This window comes from Lolium perenne, chromosome 2 (genome assembly GCF_019359855.2).
Source record: "Lolium perenne isolate Kyuss_39 chromosome 2, Kyuss_2.0, whole genome shotgun sequence".
Taxonomy (NCBI): domain Eukaryota; kingdom Viridiplantae; phylum Streptophyta; class Magnoliopsida; order Poales; family Poaceae; genus Lolium; species Lolium perenne.
In genome coordinates this window covers 199,332,707-199,354,243 of record NC_067245.2, presented here as the reverse complement: position 1 = coordinate 199,354,243, position 21,537 = coordinate 199,332,707, and the positions used below count along the sequence as shown (strand labels likewise).

The following is a 21,537-nucleotide window of genomic DNA, read 5'->3' as shown; positions in this document are numbered from 1 at the left end:
TATTGCTCGCCAACCCCTGGCTCTGCCCCATTTTATAATTCTTTGGCGCCTTCCCCTTCCCCTTACTCGAATTCTACGGCACACCACCCATCCCAAGGACTCATCAACAAATGAAATAGAAGCAAATTTAAGTTATACCAAAAAAAGGGAAGCTACCTTATTCCCTTTATTAGTACGTAAAGATAGAACAAACGCATGCGTTACGACAGGAGAGAAATAAATTAACTCCTCAACAATAACATCAATAAATTAACTCCTCGACAATAACATCTGTTCGACCTAAGATTTTGTCCTCAAAGTCGATTGACCCGCTTAACCATCTCAGTTCTCCTTTTTGAATCTCCGCCTGTTCGTCTATTTCACTATTACAAGGCCTGCTCATTCCCAACCACAAGATATTAACAAATGATATATAGTTTTTTCAAAAATAAAAAAGATTTTATCAATTCTTTCGAGAGGTCTACTAAGAACTGAGCCATCAATTTGCCATGCCAAATTTTTGTCATCTTTTCATCACCCACACACCAAAACAGAGCATGTTTTAAAACATATATTCCCTTGCAAATTCATTCTTTTGACAGTTTGCACTGAGCACATCAAATGGCTTCAAACCTTACAGTTACCACATAAAGTGTTCCCTGCAGTGTGCTTACTGCTTGCTAAAATATCATCTTCCAAATAACATCTTGCCCAGAACTACAAAAGACAAACTCAAATCTTGTCAAATTTAACATCTTACTTTATCACGATAAATAAACATTATTTCTCTTTAAAATCATCATGGAGTAGAGGGAGAACACAATGAATTATCAATGCCCAATACTGAATCTCCGGAACCTTCACAAAGAACCTTAGCTCCTGCATGTAAAGATTCAATGTTTCTCAAGTATATGATCTGTAGAAAATATTGGTAAAGACAGTTAACACATAGACTAATCAAACAACATGGATACATTCTAACTATATCCTTAGGAAAAGGAAAAATTAAATAAACAAAATTGTAGCTATTTTAGCAGCTAAGCAATACGGCCATGTTGAAAGAGAAGTTCCCAAAATTTTACTATGTACTTCCCCTATACATTAGTGTAATAAAGTTAACCAATTATTGGCAGTTTCACAACATCAGTTAAATTGAATAGAAGATATTAGCAATGTCAACATCATCGGCTGCAACCTTCCCCGCCCTAGTCCTGCATGCAACATTATCTTTAGGGAAATTGTAGTTCATATTAGTAGGTTTAGCAAACCTTTCTTCGTCGTTACAACACACCGTTGCTGCAAACTTCCCCGCCCTAGTCCTCCATGCAAAAGGAACTATGAATGGATGATCTGAATCGGCGGCGTGGTTGTCTTCTCCCCCCCCCCCCCCCCCCCCCCCCCCCGGGTGTCTACTCCTTCCAAGTATTCGACGCTTTCCAAGCAAACATGGATCCATTCAACCAAGCGTCACGTCAATCTGAGCCTTTCTTCACAGGAGAACAACATATCATCTCATCTAAGATTTGTACTGATTGAAGCTGCCTTAAAATGATATTGCGTGAGAAACGGTACTTTCACACTTTCACTTCTAGTCTACCAAAAAATATAGCATTTTTCACCCTCGAAGTGCCAAAATTAACTATAATTGATTCGTTCCTTTTTAGTGAGGTGGATGGAGCGTACAAAAACTAACTATGGCTCCTACACAACATTACTTTCTAAATGTACTCCTACAAGATAACAATACAAACATGATATAAATCAATGAACACATATCCATCTCCCCGACAATGCACACTGTAATGAGAATATTAGCTAATGCAAAACTAACTTCTTTATCTTGGTGTTTCCAGATCTTGAGGCTAAGCCTAACAAATGCCCGCACATCAACTATGCGCAAAGTAAATTACGGTAAACCAAAAAATTCAGTAGGAAGTATAATGTGAGAAATGTACACTTCGAGACGAAAGCGCACGCCGTAAACTAAATAGCCGTCGCATACAATTTTGAATAGGCAACACATCGGCCATATAAAATCACAAAAACACAAATCTGAGGATCTCTATCCCAGATCTGGAACGTTCTGTTCACAAGAATCAAAGGATGTGTTCCCATACAAATGACTAAAGCAAGAAAAGGTAGAATCGAATTGCAGGACCAAAAAATGAGCATGGTAATATCTCAATGCTCTTGTTTACTATAGACTAACAACATATTTTCTGTGCTTCATACATTTTAAGCTACAATACAATCAATCTATGCTTCTACAAACAAAAAAAGATACAATGCTAAAGATCATAGAGATATTACCAACATATATTTTTTAGCATGCTTGCTGGAGAGGCGCTACTTCGTTGCCCAGTTTTTTCTCCATCACTGGACGGATGAGCCACAGGAGAACTATCACGATCACTGCCACTAATAACCTCCTTGCAATACATGTACATGTCATTCACAGTTGGACTGCAGAAACTAAAGAATTTAAATACATGCATCTCTACAGATGTAGCTTCTAGGCTTCAAAATGAGCGGGAACAAAGAATATAAAATTATGATCTGAATAACAAGCATCATCACCTTAATGCGTGAATAGTGTAACCGTTCATTGAAGAAATACATAAACCATTTGGTGAAATAATACAAAGACCATAGAAAAACGATTCAAAGGGGACATATTGCACATGCAAGCTGAGGTATATAGAAAAAACAGACTGATGGGATACAATGTTTGCACAAAAACAAAAAATATATCCAGAGCAAAGAAATTAGTTTGACCCTGGAACATGTAGTCCTTTTACTAAATGCACATATTCTCTAAGCTATATTCAATTCTCAAGAACTATGTCTCTCAAATATGTCAATTTACTGACTGAATTCTGAAGAACAGATTAAAATGCATAGTAACTGAAGTAAGAGGACCAAGGTAGAGTGGGATGATGTGCCTTCCCTTTCTATTTGGGGATTTCCTTTAATCTGTTGCCTTGCTCGACTTGGAGGACCCCTTTAACCTTGGTGCTCCTGCCATAGCTTAGGGATGATGAAGGCAAAGCGTTGGTGATGCATGACAGGTCGTTGTTGTCATCTCAGTCAGCATACAGCTCTTTCATAGTTGGACTGTAGAAAATAAAGAATATAAATACATGTACATCTCTATATATGGAGCTCTCTAGGAATCCCAATAGGAGGGATGCAAACAATATAAAGTTATCTGATCTGAATAATAAGGATGATCACCTTATTGTGTGTATAGTGTAACCATTCATCGAATTAATACTGCAGGCCTTGTTGATAAGAACAGAGGCTAGATCCTTTCAAAGCCATTTTCATTCTCTCTACTAAGACCGCAAAAGCTAGCACAACCTGAATTAGTAAATTGGTTATTTGAGTGGCAGAACTGGTTAGTCTGTGCCTCTGTCCAAAGAACACGAAATTACAATAAGAACTCATCTAGCTCGGGGCAGTGTAGGAAGGATCGAACCTTGCAGGTGGAGAAGAGAGAAACCTCTCCAATTTTTTGATTCACAAACGCGCCATCTCTTCCATTCTAGACTGCTTCGGAAAGGCCAGTGGACTTGTCACCAACATGACCAAGACGGAAATTTTCCCGGTGCGCTGTGCTGACGTGGACCTTCAGGAAATTCTCAATGATTTTCCCGCGAAGCTTGCCTGCTTCCCTGGCAAATATTTGGGGCTCCCTCTGCATTTTCGCCGTCTTCGGAAGGTGGACCTACAGCCCCTAATCGACAAGATCGCCGGAAAGCTCCCGGGTTGGATCGGCAAGAACCTTGCTAGACCTGGAAGGGTCATCCTTGCGAAGACGGTGCTCATGGCCACTAGCACTTACCACGCCACTGCCATTCCTCTGCCAAAATGGGCTCGTGAGAGGATCAACAAGATTGCCAGGACATTCGTCTGGGCCGGTGAAGAGGGCGAACATGCCGCCCAGGGGAAAGCTCTTGTGAATTGGAGAACGATATGCAGGCCAAAGAAGCTGGGGGGCCTCGGCATTCCGGACATTGAGAGATCTGGACGTGCCCTGCGATTACGCTGGCCTTGGCTCCAGTGGACTGATCCGGACCGCGCTTGGTCTGGCTCAAAACTTCCATGCGACGACACCGACATGTCCCTCTTCAGAGCCGCCACTAAAGTTACCATTGGAAACGGGGAGACGGCCAAATTCTGGCACGACAACTGGTATGCTCGGGGCCCTCTATCTCAATGGGCGCCCGACCTCTACAGAATTGCCACGAGGAAGAACCGTACGGTAGCCAAAGAGCTAAGTGAAAACAACTGGATCTGTTCTGTCGCGTCCCTCAACTCGCCTCAACAGCTGGCGCAATATATCGACGTTTGGGAGGCCGTTCACTCCATCAACCTTGCCCCCGAGTTGCCGGACACCATCGTCTGGATGCTTAATGCCGATTCAACCTACACCGCTAGCTCCGCCTACGAGGCACAATTCCTTGGCTCCCATGCCCGCTTCGATGCCATGAAGATTTGGTCGGCACACGCCGAGCCCAAATGCAAGTTGTTTGGCTGGCTAGCCCTTCATGGAAAGCTCCTTACCGCCGATATGCTTGCCATCCGAGGATGGCCTCACGACCCTCGATGCCCATTGTGCCTCAGCGAGCCTGAGACAGCTGACCACCTTTGCAGAAACTGCCCGTTCACGGCGGCTGTCTGGAACCTTGTCAAATCTTGGGATGGCGACTCCTCTGATGACCGACGCCTTGACTTCCAATCCATATCTGACTGGTGGAACGACATGATAAAAGAAAAGCCACAGAAAGAAAAGAAGCGCATCAGCGGCCGGTTCCTATATGTGCTCTGGAACGCTTGGAAGGAACGAAACCGGCGCATTTTCACTGGACAACGTCTTACCTACCTTGAGGTCGCAAGCATAGCAAACGAGGATATCCTCCAAAGGGATCGTGCTATAAATGGCTTCGGCCCGGCCATCCCGGCCGATCCGGATTAGTTCTCTTTTTTGGTAGCTCGTCCTTCATGGTGGGTTCTGGGCATTTTACCACCTTAATCTAAAAATGCCCTCTCTTTGTACAGTTTGGACCTTGTTGTTCCCTCTTGCTTAATGAAAAGGCAGTGCTCCTGCCGGTTGCTCCAAAAAAAAATATATATAAATAAGCCACAATGGTTCCTAACAGTACATCTGTAACTGAATTGCAGGAAACAGGAGCCATCAAATTGCAGCGTACAATTACAGAAAAGGAACTTGAAAATAACTTGCGACACTAATCATATGAACTGAAAAATACTTGGAGCATTTTATTTATCTTGAGAAATAAATTTTAGATAGATTTGTTTGACATCCAAAGAAGAGCCAATTTTGAAGCCTGATATCCAATGAGATCATCAGAAAACTCTGAAGATCATGGAACTGTACAACTCTGATATCCAATGAGATCACTCGAAAAAAAAATCAAATTGTGTGAAGAGAGTTGTATTGAATGTCTTTTAAGAAGAGAGATGTCCTAGTTTGCCTGGTTGTGGAAGAAACAATCTGGGAAAAGTGTATCCTCAGTGAAGACAAACATAGTAATACAGAATGACCGGACCACCAGCAAAATAGGCGATGATTTCCATTGAAAAGAACTTGCATACTTATGTAAAAATAACCAGCACACGAACCTGCATGAAACATGATAAAACCATATAGCTCCGTGTATGAATTGTGTAAAGGCTGAAACAAATGCACAAAAAGGCTGAAGCTCAAGCACAATCTACAGTATCAGATTTGAGTATAACAATATTACTGGCCAAAACAAATATGTGTGCAAATTATATTTCCATGTTCTTTACTCTACAACAATATATATCTTAAAAATAAGATTATCAACATTACTAAACATAAATAATGTTTCTTCAAAGAGCATAATAAATAATGTTTCTTCAAAGAGTATATTAGCTAATTGATACATATTGTTTTTTAGTCATAAATCATGTATCTTCAAAGAGCATTGCAACATTACTTGATGTTCCACGGTTTTGGAAATAACTCTTGGCTTACATTCATAATGTGACTGTCCATCTTGTCTGGCGTCTTGAACTTAATGCATGGCAGGTGCTCAGCCATGGGAGAGCTGAAATCTTCATCCTCGACAGAAACGTTGGCAGTCCTCGCTGTCGAGAAACCCCTCACCGCCAAAATCTTGGTGCAGAAACCATAAGCCTTAACACTATCGTATGAATGTTTGGATGCTGCACGACAAAATTCTGTCAAATAACACGACCAGGATCAATTAGTAACATAGGATGATGAATCCGCAACCTGTATACTCAGTACGAACATTGGCACACACACCACGATTTGACGAATCCAGCTGCAAGGCCTCAGAGGTTCGGTTCCATGAATGGCTATGCAGCCCCATGAGGTACGCACTCCAGGAGCGTCAGAGATATGCCATTGGTTTCGGCTTGAAAGACACTCCACAGCAAAGCCTGCATCCTGTGACCAGTCCTATGCGGACAAAAAAAAAACGCACACTAGGATCAACTGATGTGGGTTGATTCCATTCCTCAACAAAGAAAAAAGGAACGCACATAGGCTCGATCTAGATGGTGTTGCCGAGTGTGCAGCGGCACACCCAAAAGTTGTGAAACTCAATGTTTACTATGAAGATCGACTAGCAAAGACTTTGGTGGTGATCTAGAACTTCTTCCTCGACCTGGGACTCGCACAGGCGCTCTGCAAAGACCCAGCCTGAAACTTACCAGTGTGGTGGAGGCCGAGGAGGAAGGCGAGGGGCAGGAGGACAGAGCCGGCATGAGCATCGTCCATGTGTCACCGGCGCACCGCCTAAGCCGTCATCTTCACCGAAGTCGGGCTTCCCGGCCTCGTCCGCGGCGGCATCATCAGAAGCCCCAGGGGACGGCATCGAGTCAAGGAACTCCGTGAGGCCTTGTTCGGTTACACCCCACCCGGCAGTGATTGGCAGGGAATGGCAGGGAATCACGTTTAATTGCCGGTCAACACCTCCCAAACCGCGTCAAACCCACCCGAACCGAACAGAGCCTGAAGGTGCTACTGCTGACGGCCGCCGGCGAGAGGCAGATCTTGGAGAGAACGGGGCATCAGCGGCGGTGGCTTCACGGAGGAGGCATGCGTTCCCAGGGACGGAAAACGACGGGAAGAGGTTGGCGCATATGGGGTCGTCGGCGGGCACTAGAGGAGGGGTCTCCAAGCGACGATGTGAGCAGCGGTGGCGCACATGTGAGGGAGGAGAGGGGACTGCACGAGTGTTTCGGGACAGGGAAGAGAGGGGAGGCGCTATGCGCGCTGAGGTGATGGCTGATGGGGCGGCGCTGATTGCGGGACGAAAGCGACGGGTGGATGGAACCACGAAACGTATTGTGGATGGCAGAATAAGAAACCATTTTAGTCTTTTTAAGTAGTAGAGATAGAGATGCCTCCTTTGTTGAGGAGAGAGCTGTGCAATCTACATATTTGTCGCATCGATCGGAGATGGCACTAAAAAGCAATGACTTGAAGTTGTTTGAGGGGTCAACGTTGAACCTATGTATGGTTTACGAAACAATAGTTGAAAATGCCCGGAGCAGCTGCCATGGCTGACATGGCATCATAGTCTATATTGAGAGGGTACATGTGGTTATAAAAATTGATGAGTAAGCTAGAAGACGAAACGATGGAGAATTGCGCGTAGACGAGTTGCAACATAGGTGGAAAAACTAGCACGTATCAGAGAGCCATTGGCATATAGAAAAGCCGGCAACATAGCTACGGGGCAATTAGGTGAGAGAGAAGCCCTAGACACCAAGCTTGATTGATTAATTGTTGAAGAACATCTGCCCCACCATCAAGAGATATTATGTGTAATCTGCAAAAAAAAAGATATTATGTGTAAATAACGTTTGTAGTAGAATTTTCACATAGTGACCTTCCCTTGGTCCTACCTTAGGTTCAAACCAAGTCGTCTCCTCTAGTCTAATCATCTCACATAGTGACCTTCTGGATGTACTCATGAGTCGCCATAATCACTCCTCGTCCATTACCGCGGCACCCGCCATGGTTCCTCGCGGTGACCTTCCGCTCAAGCGCCCCGAGAAGCCAGATGTATCACCACCAAAATATGGTTTTTGCCATTAACGGTACCTCCTCCAATCTAAGTGCCGTGGTTTATATTTGAACTAAAACCAGAACACTTATTATAAATTGGAGGGAGTGTTTTTTTTTCCGGAGTACTCTCTCCAGTCCTTCATAATTGACTCAAATTTAGTATAAAGTTGTACTAAATCTGAATGAATTAAAAGAGACCGGAGAGAGTATTTGAGTAGAACGAGTGAATTCAACATGTTGGTAAATAAATATTTACCATCACAACAGTTAGGTTGAAGTTTCTCGATTCTTTCAGGCTTTCAGCTACCTCTGATATCAAAGCAAATTTGGCACCCCAAAGCAAATCACAAGATATTTCAGCCGATCGATTCAACCAGTACCAAGATACCTTCAGATACTGCTGTACTAATTAACTAGCTATATTCAACCTGCCAGTTTTCTAATCTGATCTAAACATGTCACAGCTCCTTCTAGTCCAGCACCAAAGTCGGGCTTGACCGACGGGCCGGATCGCCAGGCCGGTGAGCTGCTCAGCGCCTGCTCGACCATGGCTTGCCGGAGCCCGGAGGAGGCACGAAAATCGGCCTTGACCGACGGGCCGGATGGCCAGCGGAGCCGATCAGCGCCTGCTCGACCGTGGCTTGGTGGAGGAGGTGCTGATCCGCACGGGCGCCCGGCGGCCGGTCCCGGAGCCGCCGCAGCTCCGGCACGGCATCTTCTGCGTGCCCGCGCAGCTCCGGCACCCGTGGCCGTCCCCGTCGGACCACCGCGAGCAAAGGCACTCCACCCTGCCCGTCCCGCTGCACGTCGCGCACCGTGGCTGCGCCTGCGGCCACCGCACCGCCGCGGCAGGCCTTCCCTCCTTGATGGACCTGTTGGCCATCGCCACCCCCGCCAGCATCCCCAGCCCCGCCGACGCCACCGCGATCGGCGCAACCATCTCCGAGCGCGCGTGCTAGACAGAGATGCTCCTCAGAATTTCGAGAGAGATTGGCGACTGGCGAACGAAGCAGGCACGGTGAGCGGGTGAGAGCCGAGGGGGACGAGGATTTTATAGAGGGATGTGTCTGGCCGCCTCGTCAACGCGCGCGGTCATGGTGTATGCATGGCTTTTTCCAGGGTAAGCAATTAATTATAGTGTGGGTATTGGAGTGGGGATGGAAAAGTTGACCGCTTCTCGATGGCTTTCCATCCATTTTATTCCGTGGCTGCCCTACAAGACGAAGAACCCACACACCATGACCCTGCTGGTAATGCAATGGCTGGGTTCTTATGAGGAAATTTCTGAACAATCACATCATCTGTTCCAGACAATATACTTGACCACTCAGATCGATCATAATAAATACTTTTCTAGCTATGAAAACTGTCAGCTTGGTCGACCCTTTGTTGCAAGCAGTTCGGCAGAGAGGACCGCTATCATGGAGACGAGAGTTTTTTTTTTTTTTTTTTGAGATCCATGGAGACGGGAGTTGCTATGCATTACAACAGACGGCAGAAAGGAATGTTTCTTCGTAGACGCTTTGTTGCAAACAGATGAGTGGAGAGCGCTGCTATCATGGAGATGAGAGTTCCTATGCACATGTTAGTGAAGGTTCAAGTGAACCATATGAGGAGAGAGACTAACGGAGTAGTAGTAGTTTGTTTGGTGGCTGAAATAGAAGTGGTAAATCTACTGTAGAAGTGAGTGGGGGCCTCTGCACCGACTCAACTGTAGAGGAGCATGCTACCGCTTCTCTCTATCAAGGATTCAACAACTAGCTGCACATTAGTGCCATGTTCGGCCATCAAGCCTGAAATTCTATATCCGAAACTATGTAGCAAGTTCAAAGGGGTACATTCATGCTGCAATATTCCGATTGAGTTACTTCGGAAAAGTTTTAGCACTACCTCTGTCCCTAATTATAATATGTTTTGGTATGCTATATAGCCCACCAAAACGTCTTATATTCTTATATTTGGAGACAGAGGTGATAATTGTTATTGTGAAACAAAAACAAAATATCTCACTTTCCTATGCAAGAGAACTATGTAAAGGTGGCTTGGATATAATGAGAAATGTGAAGTCTAGAATTTTATTTAATTTTGATAAACGCTAGTGATCAAAACGAATAGTTTGATGTGCAAAAAGATTTGTGTCTCGAACTCTCGATGGGTCACCCATCCCCTTCTCTGTGTTACAGCATGTGCCACGCAAGACGCGAAACCTCAGAGAAGAGGGTGAGTTCTGATGTCGGAGATTGGACGAGAATGGTAAGAACTCATGAAGGGGGTCAAAAGAGGGAGGTGTTGATTGTGCAGACATGACATGATAAGATCGGATGTGAGGGCGATACTTTGTCAAAAGTGGTGAGATTGCACTCAGGGCATCGATGCCAAGACTAGGATGCATAGGTCGAAGAACGTTAGATCCCCTTAATTGAGATCCAATCGCCGAAACAAAATTAATTATGTCTTGCAAAGTAAAAAAAAAGAAACAAATGAGTTTTTTTTCCTAATAAGAGCATCTCCAGTGGCGTCCCCCAAAGTATCCCCAAAACAATTTGGGGCGCGCCCAAAAAACGGTTCCAGCCGCGTCCCCCAAATCCCATTTTTGTCCGGCGCCCCCCGATACGGTGTCTGGCGCCCCGAGGCCGTCCCCGTCCCACAGGGGATGCTCCGGGCACGCCGGACACAACGAACAGCGACGCGAAACGACGCGGGCTCCCACATGTCGGCGACGTGTTGCATAAACTGTTGATTCGCGCCTTTTTTCTCGCCGCTCCTTCCTTCCCGCGCCTCCCACCCCTCCGCCGCCGCTAGATTTGCCGGCCGTTTGAGCGTATGATTTCTTCTGAGAGTCGGCGCCGTCGCCGCGGATGGCGCTCCCGCCGGTCATTCCGCCGCCGCCGCTTGGCCATCGCGTCCCAGAACGCGGCATCAAATCCGGCCCACCTCCGCGCACACAAGGTGCTCGACGACTTGCCAGGTATGCACGATTGGTCGCTGTTCGTTGCGTCGTCTGCCTCGGCACAATTTTAACCATTGATCTTGCTTTTAGACATTGATAGCGACGATGAGATGGTTGCCCTGCTGCTGGAGGACGAGCAGGCCTTCGGCGACGACCTCCGGGAGCATTTGCTGATCATCGCGTCCCTCGAGGACATGCTTGACGCCGAGACGGAGAAGAGGAAGAGGCCGCGCCGCGGGGGATCAAGGTCGGGGAGAAGGAAGTCCAAGCCCCGGCAAAGGATGGAGGGGCATGCCATGATGCACAACGACTACTTCGCCGACGATGCAACACATGCCGACAATTTTCGGCGCCGGTACAGGATGAGCAAGGGGATGTTCATGAATATCCTCCACGGCGTTCGAGAGTTCTACCCCTACTTCAAGCTCAAGCTCGACGTTGTAGACGTTGTCGGGTTCTCGTCGATTCAGAAGTGCACCCCCGCCATGAGGATGCTTGCATACGGAGCACCTGCCGTTACACAGGACGACTACCTTCGCATGAGTGAGTCTACTGCCATTGAGTGTATGTATAAGTTTTGCCGAGCTGTGGTGGGAAAGTTTGGCAAATACTACTTGAGAGGGCCAACTGAGGAAGAGACTGCAAGGATCATGGCGCAAAATACTGCCAGATGATTTCCTAGAATGCTTGGAAGCATCGATTGCATGCACTGAGTATGGAAGAACTGCCTGTTTGCTTGGCAAGGTATATACAAAGGCCGTCATGGATATTGCAGTGTGGTGCTTGAAGCTGTGGCAGATTATGACTTGTGGATTTGACATTCTTTCTTTGGCACGGCGGGATCACACAATGACATCAACGTGTTGCAGCAGTTTTCGGTGTTCAGCAGACTAGTGGAAGGGCATGCTCCACCATGCAACTACGAGATCAATGGCCATGAATATACCAAAGGCTATTATCTAGCCGATGGTATATATCCAAAATGGGCCACTTTTGTCAAAACAATCTCGAATCCATCAGGTCTGAAGAATTTCCACTTTGCTACGCGACAGGAGGCTTGCAGGAAGGATGTCAAGCGGGCATTTGGTGTACTTGAAGCATAATTTGCCATTACCGGTACCCTGCTCTAAGCTGGTCTCACGACCAAATGTGGGAGGTGATGCAGGCTTGTGTGATCATGCATAACATGATCATCGAGGATGACCGCAAGAATCATGCCAGGACACATGTTGGTCCCTATGAGTGTGAGGGTCCTCTTGCGGAGGTTGATCATGAGTTGCCTGCAAATTTTGCTGATTTCCTCACCATACACGCAGAGATCCGTGACAGCAATGTTCATGAACAACTTCAAGCTGATCTCGTTGAGCATTTGTGGAGGATCAAAGAAAATATTGTGGCACCTTGATGTAGCATCTAGCCCTATTTGTTATGTTTGTTTACTTGTTTTATTGTTTGTTGTATTTTAATTTGAAAACAATCCTCGCAAACATTTTTATTCATATGCTATATTTGATAGATGGTTCTATGTTAAAAAAGAAGTATTTTTAATGTTTGGGGGCGGCGTTTGGGCGATGCGGCTGGGGAGCGATGTCCTCCAAACGCGACACGAACAAAACACGTTTCGCAAACGCTCAATCCGACGCGGTTTGGGGGACGCTTTGGGAAACGCGACTGGATGCTCTAAAAGGTGTGTGATCCATGTTATAGAGGAGCAGAGAACTTCAGGGCATGACCAGGAACCGGGAACTTGGATCATGCGCTCACAATGCGCTCCGCTTTTTTTTGGCGGGCCATGTAAAAAGTTGATTATCCCAAAGTCAGTCTCACAGGCCTCAGCGCATTCTACCTAGTCGCCGTGACCAAAAAAGGCTTCAAAGCAGACATAGAAGCTTGGAGAAAATACAAGTCCCTTGCCTACTAATTATGTGGTCAGCTTAATCTTTCCTTGTAACAAGGGAGACCAGAGCAGATCCAGAGATTGGAGAGTGGGGAGATAGCGACAGTGCCTCATGTGCTACTTTGAATTCAACCATCTGCTGCTGCTTCACTTTATCGCTAGCAGCCTCTCATGATTCGTGGGTCTATTTTTCTTTCATTTCCTTTCTATTCCTTGGTCGCAACGATTCGGTGTTAATTCAGTCACACTCAAATTGACTAGAAGACCGAGGAAAGTGATATAGGGAGATCGAGTCTAATACAGTGCCAGAGTATTATTTTACAAAATCACACTATTATTATTTTTAATAAATGGATAGTGTAGGCCTAACATATGTCAAGAGGGTAGTGGCTCAGTTCGTCTGGCTTGATGCTCCCTCCAATTCATAATATTTGTCGCTGATTAAGCAAATTAAATAATGCTTCGTCATCCCCTTCTCTGTGTTGCAGCATGTGCTGCGCAAGACACGAATTCTCGGAGAAGAGTGTGAGTTGTGAGTAGGAGATTGGAGGTAAGAAGTGGTGAAGGGGTTAAAAGAGAGGAAGGTGTTGGTGCTGTAGTCGTGTAGACATGACATGGTAAGACAGGATAGGAGGGCATCGATGCTAAGACTAGGATACAAAAGCTGAAAACTGTTGGATCCCCTTAATGGAGATAAAAACTGAGTCTATTTTTTTCCGTAATAAAAAGTGTGTGATCCAAGTTATAGACAAGTAAAAAACCTGCTCTTTCTTTTGGCGGGGCGTGTAAAACTTGATGATCCCAACGTCAGTCTCAGAGACCTCAGCGCACTCTACCTAGTCGCGGTGACAAAAAAAAAAGGCTTCAAAGCAGACATAAAAGCTTGGAGAAAATACAGTCTCTTGCCCACTAATTACATGTAGTCAGCTTAATTTTTCCTCCTAGCAAGGGAGACCGGAGCAGAACCAGAGACCGTAGATTGGAGAGATGGCGACGGATGCTCACGTGCTACTTTGAATTCAGCTAGTTGATGCTGCTTCGCTTGGTAGCCAGGAGCCTCATGATCTGTGGGTCTGTTTTTTCCTTCCTTTCTCTTATTTGGTCGCAATGATTCGGTGTTAATTCAGTCACAGTTATTTGACTACCAAGACCGAGGAAAGTGATGCAGTAGGAAGATCGTGTCTAATTAATACACTATCAGAATCTTATCTTAACAAAATTATATACTCCTACAAGTACTTTAGTTTGTTTTAATAGAGGACGACAAACATATGGATAAGCAGGTGGTAGTTGCTCAGTCTTTGTGGCCATGTCAAAGAAAATTCAATCACTAGTAGAAAAAGGAAAAAGGGCCTATAATGCTGGTTCGTTAGGGCCTTCAGTTTCGGCTTTGCAACCGGCACTGAAAGGTCGGGACTAAAGGCTCAACCCTTTAGTTTCGGTTCAAATTTACAGCGGGATCAAAAGTCCCGCTACGTGGTGCGGCTAGGGGGCTCGTGGTGGAGGACCTTTGGTCCCGGCTCGTCATACGAACCGGGATTAGATGGTCTCTGCCGCGGTAGAGAAAATGGATGTTTCTCTGCCGCGGCAGAGGTTCAGTGTGGTGCAGCGTTTCTCTTCTGCGGCAGAGTTTCAGGATTTTATATTATTTATTTAATTCTGCAATACATACCTCATTCAAAAAACCTCAAACATGGTCATGTATATAGACATCGTCATGAAATACAGTACAAGTAATGCATGTTTACAATATATAAAGCCGGGACCAAAAGGTATCATATATATATATTCATATCCGTAAGTCATAGCATTATGAACTTTCGATGGTATTCTCCAGTTCAAGCTATGACCTCGCTAAGAAAGAATCCCGCAAGTTTCTCTTGAATTGCTCGTATGCGATCCTTCGTTAGGAGAGAGTCCCATAGGCGTCCCATTTAAATAAAAAAAAGGAGATCAATACATATGAATGGATCTCAATAAAATTGATGGTAACAAAATAAGATTGTGAAATATTGTTCACGTACATGAAGGGCATGTATATTCTTTTCCAGCTCCTGGTAACAAGCCATCTCGCGAATGAACTCGCAGACATAGTATCCACATAGTCGTTACTTTCACTTAGTCGTCGTTTCCAGTTTAAAACTGAATCTCTCTCAGGTTTTGCTGGTATTTTGGAGCTGGCTGGGATGGCAGTCATTCTCCCCAACAAAACCGTTTCGTTTTTTCTTTCCCTTAGCTTTGGTTTGATGTTTTGCTTTCCTATAAGAACTTGGCTTCTTTTCTATGAAATGGAGCTGGGGTGTGACCCATGTTGATCTAAAAAAATAGTATCCACATAAGTTATTCCCGGGTTCCTGCTTCAAACACTTTACGAAAAAATAGTTCGATCAAACTAATAATCAAGCATGATAAGAGGTAATGAAATAAAAAAGCAAAGAGATTTACAGGCATAGCAATAGTACTACTTATAGGATGATCTTTAAATGTAAGCTCTGGTTTCCATTCACGCCTAGCAGTCTTGATGAACCGTTTCCAAGCCCTGTCCGGCAAGGAAAAAATGAGTAAATGAGTTATTAATTATTTGATGTCATCAAATGAGAACAGAAGATGTCGATATGATATTGATTGAAATTACCTCTGAAGCATGGCAGCCATGTTCGCCCATTCCCCATGGTCTTTACGCTTCGAGTCCATGACAAGTACTACTCCTTTGTTAAGTTGAATGAGTAGAAGCTGCACACGCATAACTCACTGGATTATTTAGCATGGAGTAAGCGAAATCGAATGTATGTAAGACAGTTATAACACCCACTCGAAGTTGTAAGAAAAGAATATTTCCTCTTTGTTTGCTCGCTTCCGTAAAAACATTAGCTAGTTATCCTCCGTGTCCTTGGTGTACTCTCGAATCGTAACTTCATGAACGGTGTTTGGGTCAATGAACCCAATGTCATAGAGCCCACTGATACGTCTCCAACGTATCGATAATTTCTTATGTTCCATGCTTGTTTTATGATGATACTCACATGTTTTATACACACTTTATGTCATATTTATGCATTTTCCGGCACTAACCTATTAACGAGATGCCGAAGAGCCAGTTGCTGTTTTCTGCTGTTTTTGGTTTCAGAAATCCTAGTAAGGAAATATTCTCGGAATTGGACGAAATCAACGCCCAGGGTCTTATTTTTCCACGAAGCTTCCAGAAGTCCTAAAGGGAAATGAAGTGGGGCGACGAGGCGGTCACACGCTAGGGCGGCGTGGCCCAGGCCCTAGCCACGCAGCCCTATTATGTGGGCCCCTCGTGACGTCCCCTGACCTACCCTTCCGCCTACATAAGCCTTCGTCGAGAATAACCCCAGTACCGAGAGACACGATACGGAAAACCTTCCAGAGACGCCGCCGCTGCCAATCTCATCTCGGGGGATTCAGGAGATCGCCTTCGGCACCCTGCCGGAGAGGGGGATCATCTCCTGGAGGACTCTTCACCGCCATGGTCGCCTCCGGAGTGATGTGTGAGTAGTTCACCCCTGGACTATGGGTCCATAGCAGTAGCTAGATGGTTGTCTTCTCCTCATGTGCTATCATTGTTCGATCTTGTGAGCTGCCTAACATGATCAAGATCATCTATTTGTAATGCTACATGTTGCGTTTGTTGGGATCCGATGAATATGGAATACTATGTTATGTTAATTATCAATCTATCATCTATGTGTTGTTTATGATCTTGCATGCTCTCCGTTATTAGTAGAGGCTCTGGCCAAATCGTTACTTGTAACTCCAAGAGGGAGTATTTATGCTCGATAGTGGGTTCATGCCTCCATTAAATCTGGGACAGTGACAGAAAGTTCTAAGGTTATGGATGTGCTGTTGCCACTAGGGATAACACATCAATGCTATGTCTAAGGATATTTGTGTTGATTACATTACGCACCATACTTAATGCAATTGTCAGTTGTTTGCAACTTAATACTGGAAGGGGTGCATACGCTAACCCGAAGGTGGACTTTTTAGGCATAGATGCATGCTGGATAGCGGTCTATGTACTTTGTCGTAATGCCCAATTAAATCTCACACTACTCATCATAATATGTATGTGCATTGTCATGCCATTTTTATTTGTCAATTGCCCAACTGTAATTTGTTCACCCAACATGCTATTTCTTATTGGAGAGACACCACTAGCGAACTGTGGACCCCGGTCCATTCTTTACATAGAATACAATCTACTGCAATACTTGTTCTACTATTCTCTGCAAACATCATCATCCACACTATACATCTAATCCTTTGTTACAGCAAGCCGGTGAGATTGACAACCTCACTGTCACGTTGGGGCAAAGTAATTTGGTTGTGTTGTGCAGGTTCCACGTTGGCGCCGGAATCCCTGGTGTTGCGCCGCACTACACTCCACCGCCATCAACCTTCAACGTGCTTCTTGGCTCCTACTGGTTCGATAAACCTTGGTTTCTTACTGAGGGAAACTTGCCGTTGTACGCATCACACCTTCCTCTTGGGGTTCCCAACGGACGCGTGCTGTACGCGTATCAAGGCTAAATTTCTGGCGCCGTTGCCGGGGATCTGAAGAAAAGTTACACCACAAAGATCTCTAACTCCCACGTCAACTACACGCCAGCAACTAAATTTCTAGCGCCGTTGCCGGGGAGATCAAGACACGCTGCAAGGGGAGTCTCCACTTCCAATCTCTTTACTTTTTTTGTCTTGCTTTATTCTATTTACTACTTTGTTTGCTGCATTATATCAAAATACAAAAAAAATTAGTTACTAGCTTTACTTTATTTACTATCTTGTTTGCGTTCTCCATATTAAAAACACAAAAAAATAGTTATTTGCATTTACTTTATTTTTGTTATCATGACTAGTCCCGTAGTTGTTACTCTATCACCCGAGGAATCAATCTTTAGTTTTAAACAAGGGGGTGAGGAGAGTTTTAAAGAAGCCTGGTCTAGAGTTTTTTATTCTTATAGTAAAACTGAACCTAAAATGATGCTAAGTTTGCTTCTTAGTAATTTTTATTTTGGGCTTATTCTTCGTTATAGATATGCCTTAGATGATGTAGTGGGAGGAGATTTCCTTCACTGTGATGGGGATCAAGCTTTTAATGCCATAAAAAAATTGGTTACATCATCTAGCTCCACTAATAATATTGATCCATCCCTTGTTAGTATTTATAATAGATTGAACACTCTTGAGACAAGTGTATCTTGCTTAAAAGAAGGGTATGGTCGGATTCGTGAGCATTTTGATTATGTTCCAATAAACTCTGAACCTTCAATGTGGGACCCCACTATTAAAGTTACTATTGATGGTAAAAAAATTGATGCTCGTTGTGATATTATGACTGAATTTTGCCTTATGCCTGAAAGTATTTATGAATCTTTGACACTCTGGGGACTTACTGAAGGTGGAGAAGGAATAACTCTCACTGATAACTCTGTTATAATTCCTAAGGGAATAGCTGAAGGAGTATTCACAACCCTTCTTGGAAGAACGGTGTCCACTGATTATCTCGTTATTGAATGTGTAGGTACAGGACAAATCACACTTGGAAGATCCCTGCTGAAACTCTTAAGAGTAACCATAGATGTGGGGAAAGGCACTCTAAATTCCTCCATACCTGGATGTGGTCATATATTTACTAAACCAAAGAGTAAGAGGGGTAGGCACAAAGCCCCTGGTAAGAATGCCAATGCTTCATCTCTTGATGTTACTTGATATACACTTTCTGCGCCTAGCTGAAAGGCGTTAATGAAAAGCGCTTACGGGAGACAACCCATGATTTTACTTCTGCACTTTTGTTTTATATTTGAGTCTTGGAAGTTGTTACTACTGTAGCAACCTCTCCTTATCTTTATTTTATTGCATTGTTGTGCCAAGTAAAGTCTTTGATAGTAAGGTTCATACTAGATTTGGATTACTGCGCAGAAACAAATTTCTTGCTGTCACGAATTTGAGTAGTATTCTCTGTAGGTAACTCAGAAAAATCTGCCAATTTACGTGAGTAATCCTCAGATATGTACGCAACTTTCATTCAATTTGAGCATTTTAATTTGAGCAAGTCTGGTGCACCTAAAAAATTCTTCTTTACGGACTGTTCTGTTTTGATAGATTCTGCCTTTTATTTCGCATTGCCTGTTTTGCTATGTTTGATGGATTTCTTTATTCCATTAACTTTCAGTAGCTTTGTGCAATGTCCAGAAGTGTTAAGAATTATTATGTCACCTCTGAACATGTGAATTTTGATTATGCACTAACCCTCTAATGAGTTGTTGTGAGTTTGGTGTGGAGGAAGTTTTCAAGGATCAAGAGAGGAGGATGATACAATATGATCAAGGAGAGTGAAAGCTCTAATCTTGGGGATGCCCCCGTGGTTCATCCCTGCATATTTCAAGAAGACTCAAGCATCTAAGCTTGGGGATGCCCAAGGCATCCCCTTCTTCATCGACAAAATTATCAGGTTCCTCTAGTGAAACTATATTTTTATTCCATCACATCTTATGTGCTTTACTTGGAGCGTCTTTTTGTTTTTGTTTTTGTTTTTGTTTGAATAAATTGGATCCTAGCATTCATTGTGTGGGAGAGAGACACGCTCCGCTGTTGCATATGAACATATATGTTCTTGGCTTTACTCATAATGTTCATGGCGAAGGTTGAAACTGCTTCGTTAATTGTTATATGGTTGGAAACGGAAAATGCTACATGTGGTAATTGGTATAATGTCTTGAATAATTTGATACTTGGCAATTGTTGTGCTCATGTTTAAGCTCTTGCATCATATACTTTCCACCTATTAGTGAAGAAATACATAGAGCTTGCTAAAATTTGGTTTGCATGATTGGTCTCTCTAAGGTCTAGATATTTTCTAGTAAGGGTTTGAACAACAAGGAAGACAGTGTAGAGTCTTATAATGCTTGCAATATGTTTTTATGTGAGTTTTGCTGTACCGGTTCATACTTGTGTTTGCTTCAAACAACCTTGCTAGCCTAAGCCTTGTATTGAGAGGGAATACTTCTCGTGCATCCAAAACCCTTGAGCCAACAACTATGCCACTTGTGTCCACCATACCTACCTACCACATGATATTTCTCTGCCATTCCAAAGTAAATTGCTTGAGTGCTACCTTTAAAATTCCATTCTTTGTCTTTGCAATATATAGCTCATGGGAAAATAGCTTAAAAACTATTGTGGTATTGAATATGTACTTATGTATCTTATTTCTTATAAGTTGCTTATTGAGCGGTAACCATGTTCCTGGGGACGCCATCAACTACCCTTTGTTGAATATCATGTGATTTGCTATGCATGTTCGTCTTGTCTGAAGTAAGGGTGATTTATCATGATCAATGGTTTGAGTATGCATATTGTTAGAGAAGAACATTGGGCCGGTACCTAAAGCCATGATCCATGGTGGAAGTTTCAGTTTGGACACCAATCCTCAATCTCTTATGAGAATATTATTTGTTGTTGAATGCTTATGCATTAAAGAGGAGTCCATTATCTGTTGTCTATGTTGTCCCGGTATGGATGTCTAAGTTGAGAATAATCAAAAGCGAGAAATCCAATGCGAGCTTTCTCCTTAGACCTTTGTACAGGCGGCATAGAGGTACACCTTTGTGACACTTGGTTAAAACATATGCTATGCTATGATAGTCCATGTAAATCTGAGCTAATTAGGACAAGGTGCGGGCACTATTGGTAATCTATGCATGAGGCTTGCAACTTGTAGGATATCTTATACATAACACATATGCTTTATTACTACCGTTGACAAAATTGTTTCTTGTTTTCAAAATAAAAGCTCTAGCACAAATATAGCAATAAATGTTTCCCTCTGCGAAGGGCCTTTCTTCTACTTTTATGTTGAGTCGGTTTACCTATTTCCTTCCATCTTAGAAGCAAACATTTGTGTTAACTTTGCATTGATTCCTACATACTTGCATATTTGCATTCATCATATTACTTTGCATTGACAACTATCCATGAGATATACATGTTACAAGTTGAAAGCAACCGCTGAAACTTAATCTTCCTTTGTGTTGCTTCAATGCCTTTACTATGAATTTATTGCTTTATGAGTTAACTCTTATGCAAGACTTATTGATGTTTGTCTTGAAAGTACTATTCATGAAAAGTCTTTTCTATATGATTCAGTTGTTTAACCATTGTCTTTACCATTGCTTCGAATCGCTGCATTCATCTCATGTGCTTACAATAGTATTGATCAAGATTATGATAGCATGTCACTTCAGAAATTATCTTTGTTATCGTTTACCTACTCGGGGACGAGTAGGAACTAAGCTTGGGGATGCTGATACGTCTCCAACGTATCGATAATTTCTTATGTTCCATGCTTGTTTTATGATGATACTCACATGTTTTATACACACTTTATGTCATATTTATGCATTTTCCGGCACTAACCTATTAACGAGATGCCGAAGAGCCAGTTGTTGTTTTCTGCTGTTTTTGGTTTCAGAAGTCCTAGTAAGGAAATATTCTCGGAATTGGACGAAATCAACACCCAGGGTCTTATTTTTCCACGAAGCTTCCAGAAGTCCGAAAGGGAAACGAAGTGGGGCGATGTAATGTCCCAGGTTTAGA

At 43.7% G+C, this 21,537-nt stretch overlaps 1 protein-coding gene and 1 long non-coding RNA gene across 5 annotated transcripts; both read right to left on the bottom strand.

The window, feature by feature from the left end:
• Positions 1-718: 718 nt before the first annotated feature.
• LOC139836115 (uncharacterized) lies at positions 719-7,301 on the bottom strand. Of its 4 annotated transcripts, XR_011752264.1 has the most exons (7): positions 6,709-7,298; positions 6,299-6,454; positions 6,005-6,195; positions 4,865-5,625; positions 3,214-4,731; positions 2,290-3,093; positions 719-858 (listed from the first exon to the last, which is right to left on the bottom strand). It is a non-coding gene; the product is annotated as an uncharacterized lncRNA (long non-coding RNA). The 4 variants fall into 4 exon arrangements; XR_011752266.1 differs by having other exon boundaries at positions 3,214-5,625; positions 6,266-6,454; positions 6,709-7,301; XR_011752265.1 differs by having other exon boundaries at positions 3,214-5,625; positions 6,005-6,210; positions 6,709-7,301.
• A 1,007-nt stretch (positions 7,302-8,308) lies between these two features.
• Positions 8,309-9,207, bottom strand: LOC127334358 (uncharacterized). Its single transcript, XM_051360804.2, has one exon. It carries the CDS (start codon positions 9,009-9,011, stop codon positions 8,691-8,693), a length of 321 nt encoding a protein of 106 aa, XP_051216764.1. The 5' UTR covers positions 9,012-9,207; the 3' UTR covers positions 8,309-8,690.
• Positions 9,208-21,537: the final 12,330 nt, after the last annotated feature.

What these genes read in the sequence shown, in the direction of transcription:
- LOC127334358 (XM_051360804.2), bottom strand. Translation starts at nt 9,011, where the DNA reads ATGGTTGCGCCGATCGCGGTGGCGTCGGCGGGGCTGGGGATGCTGGCG.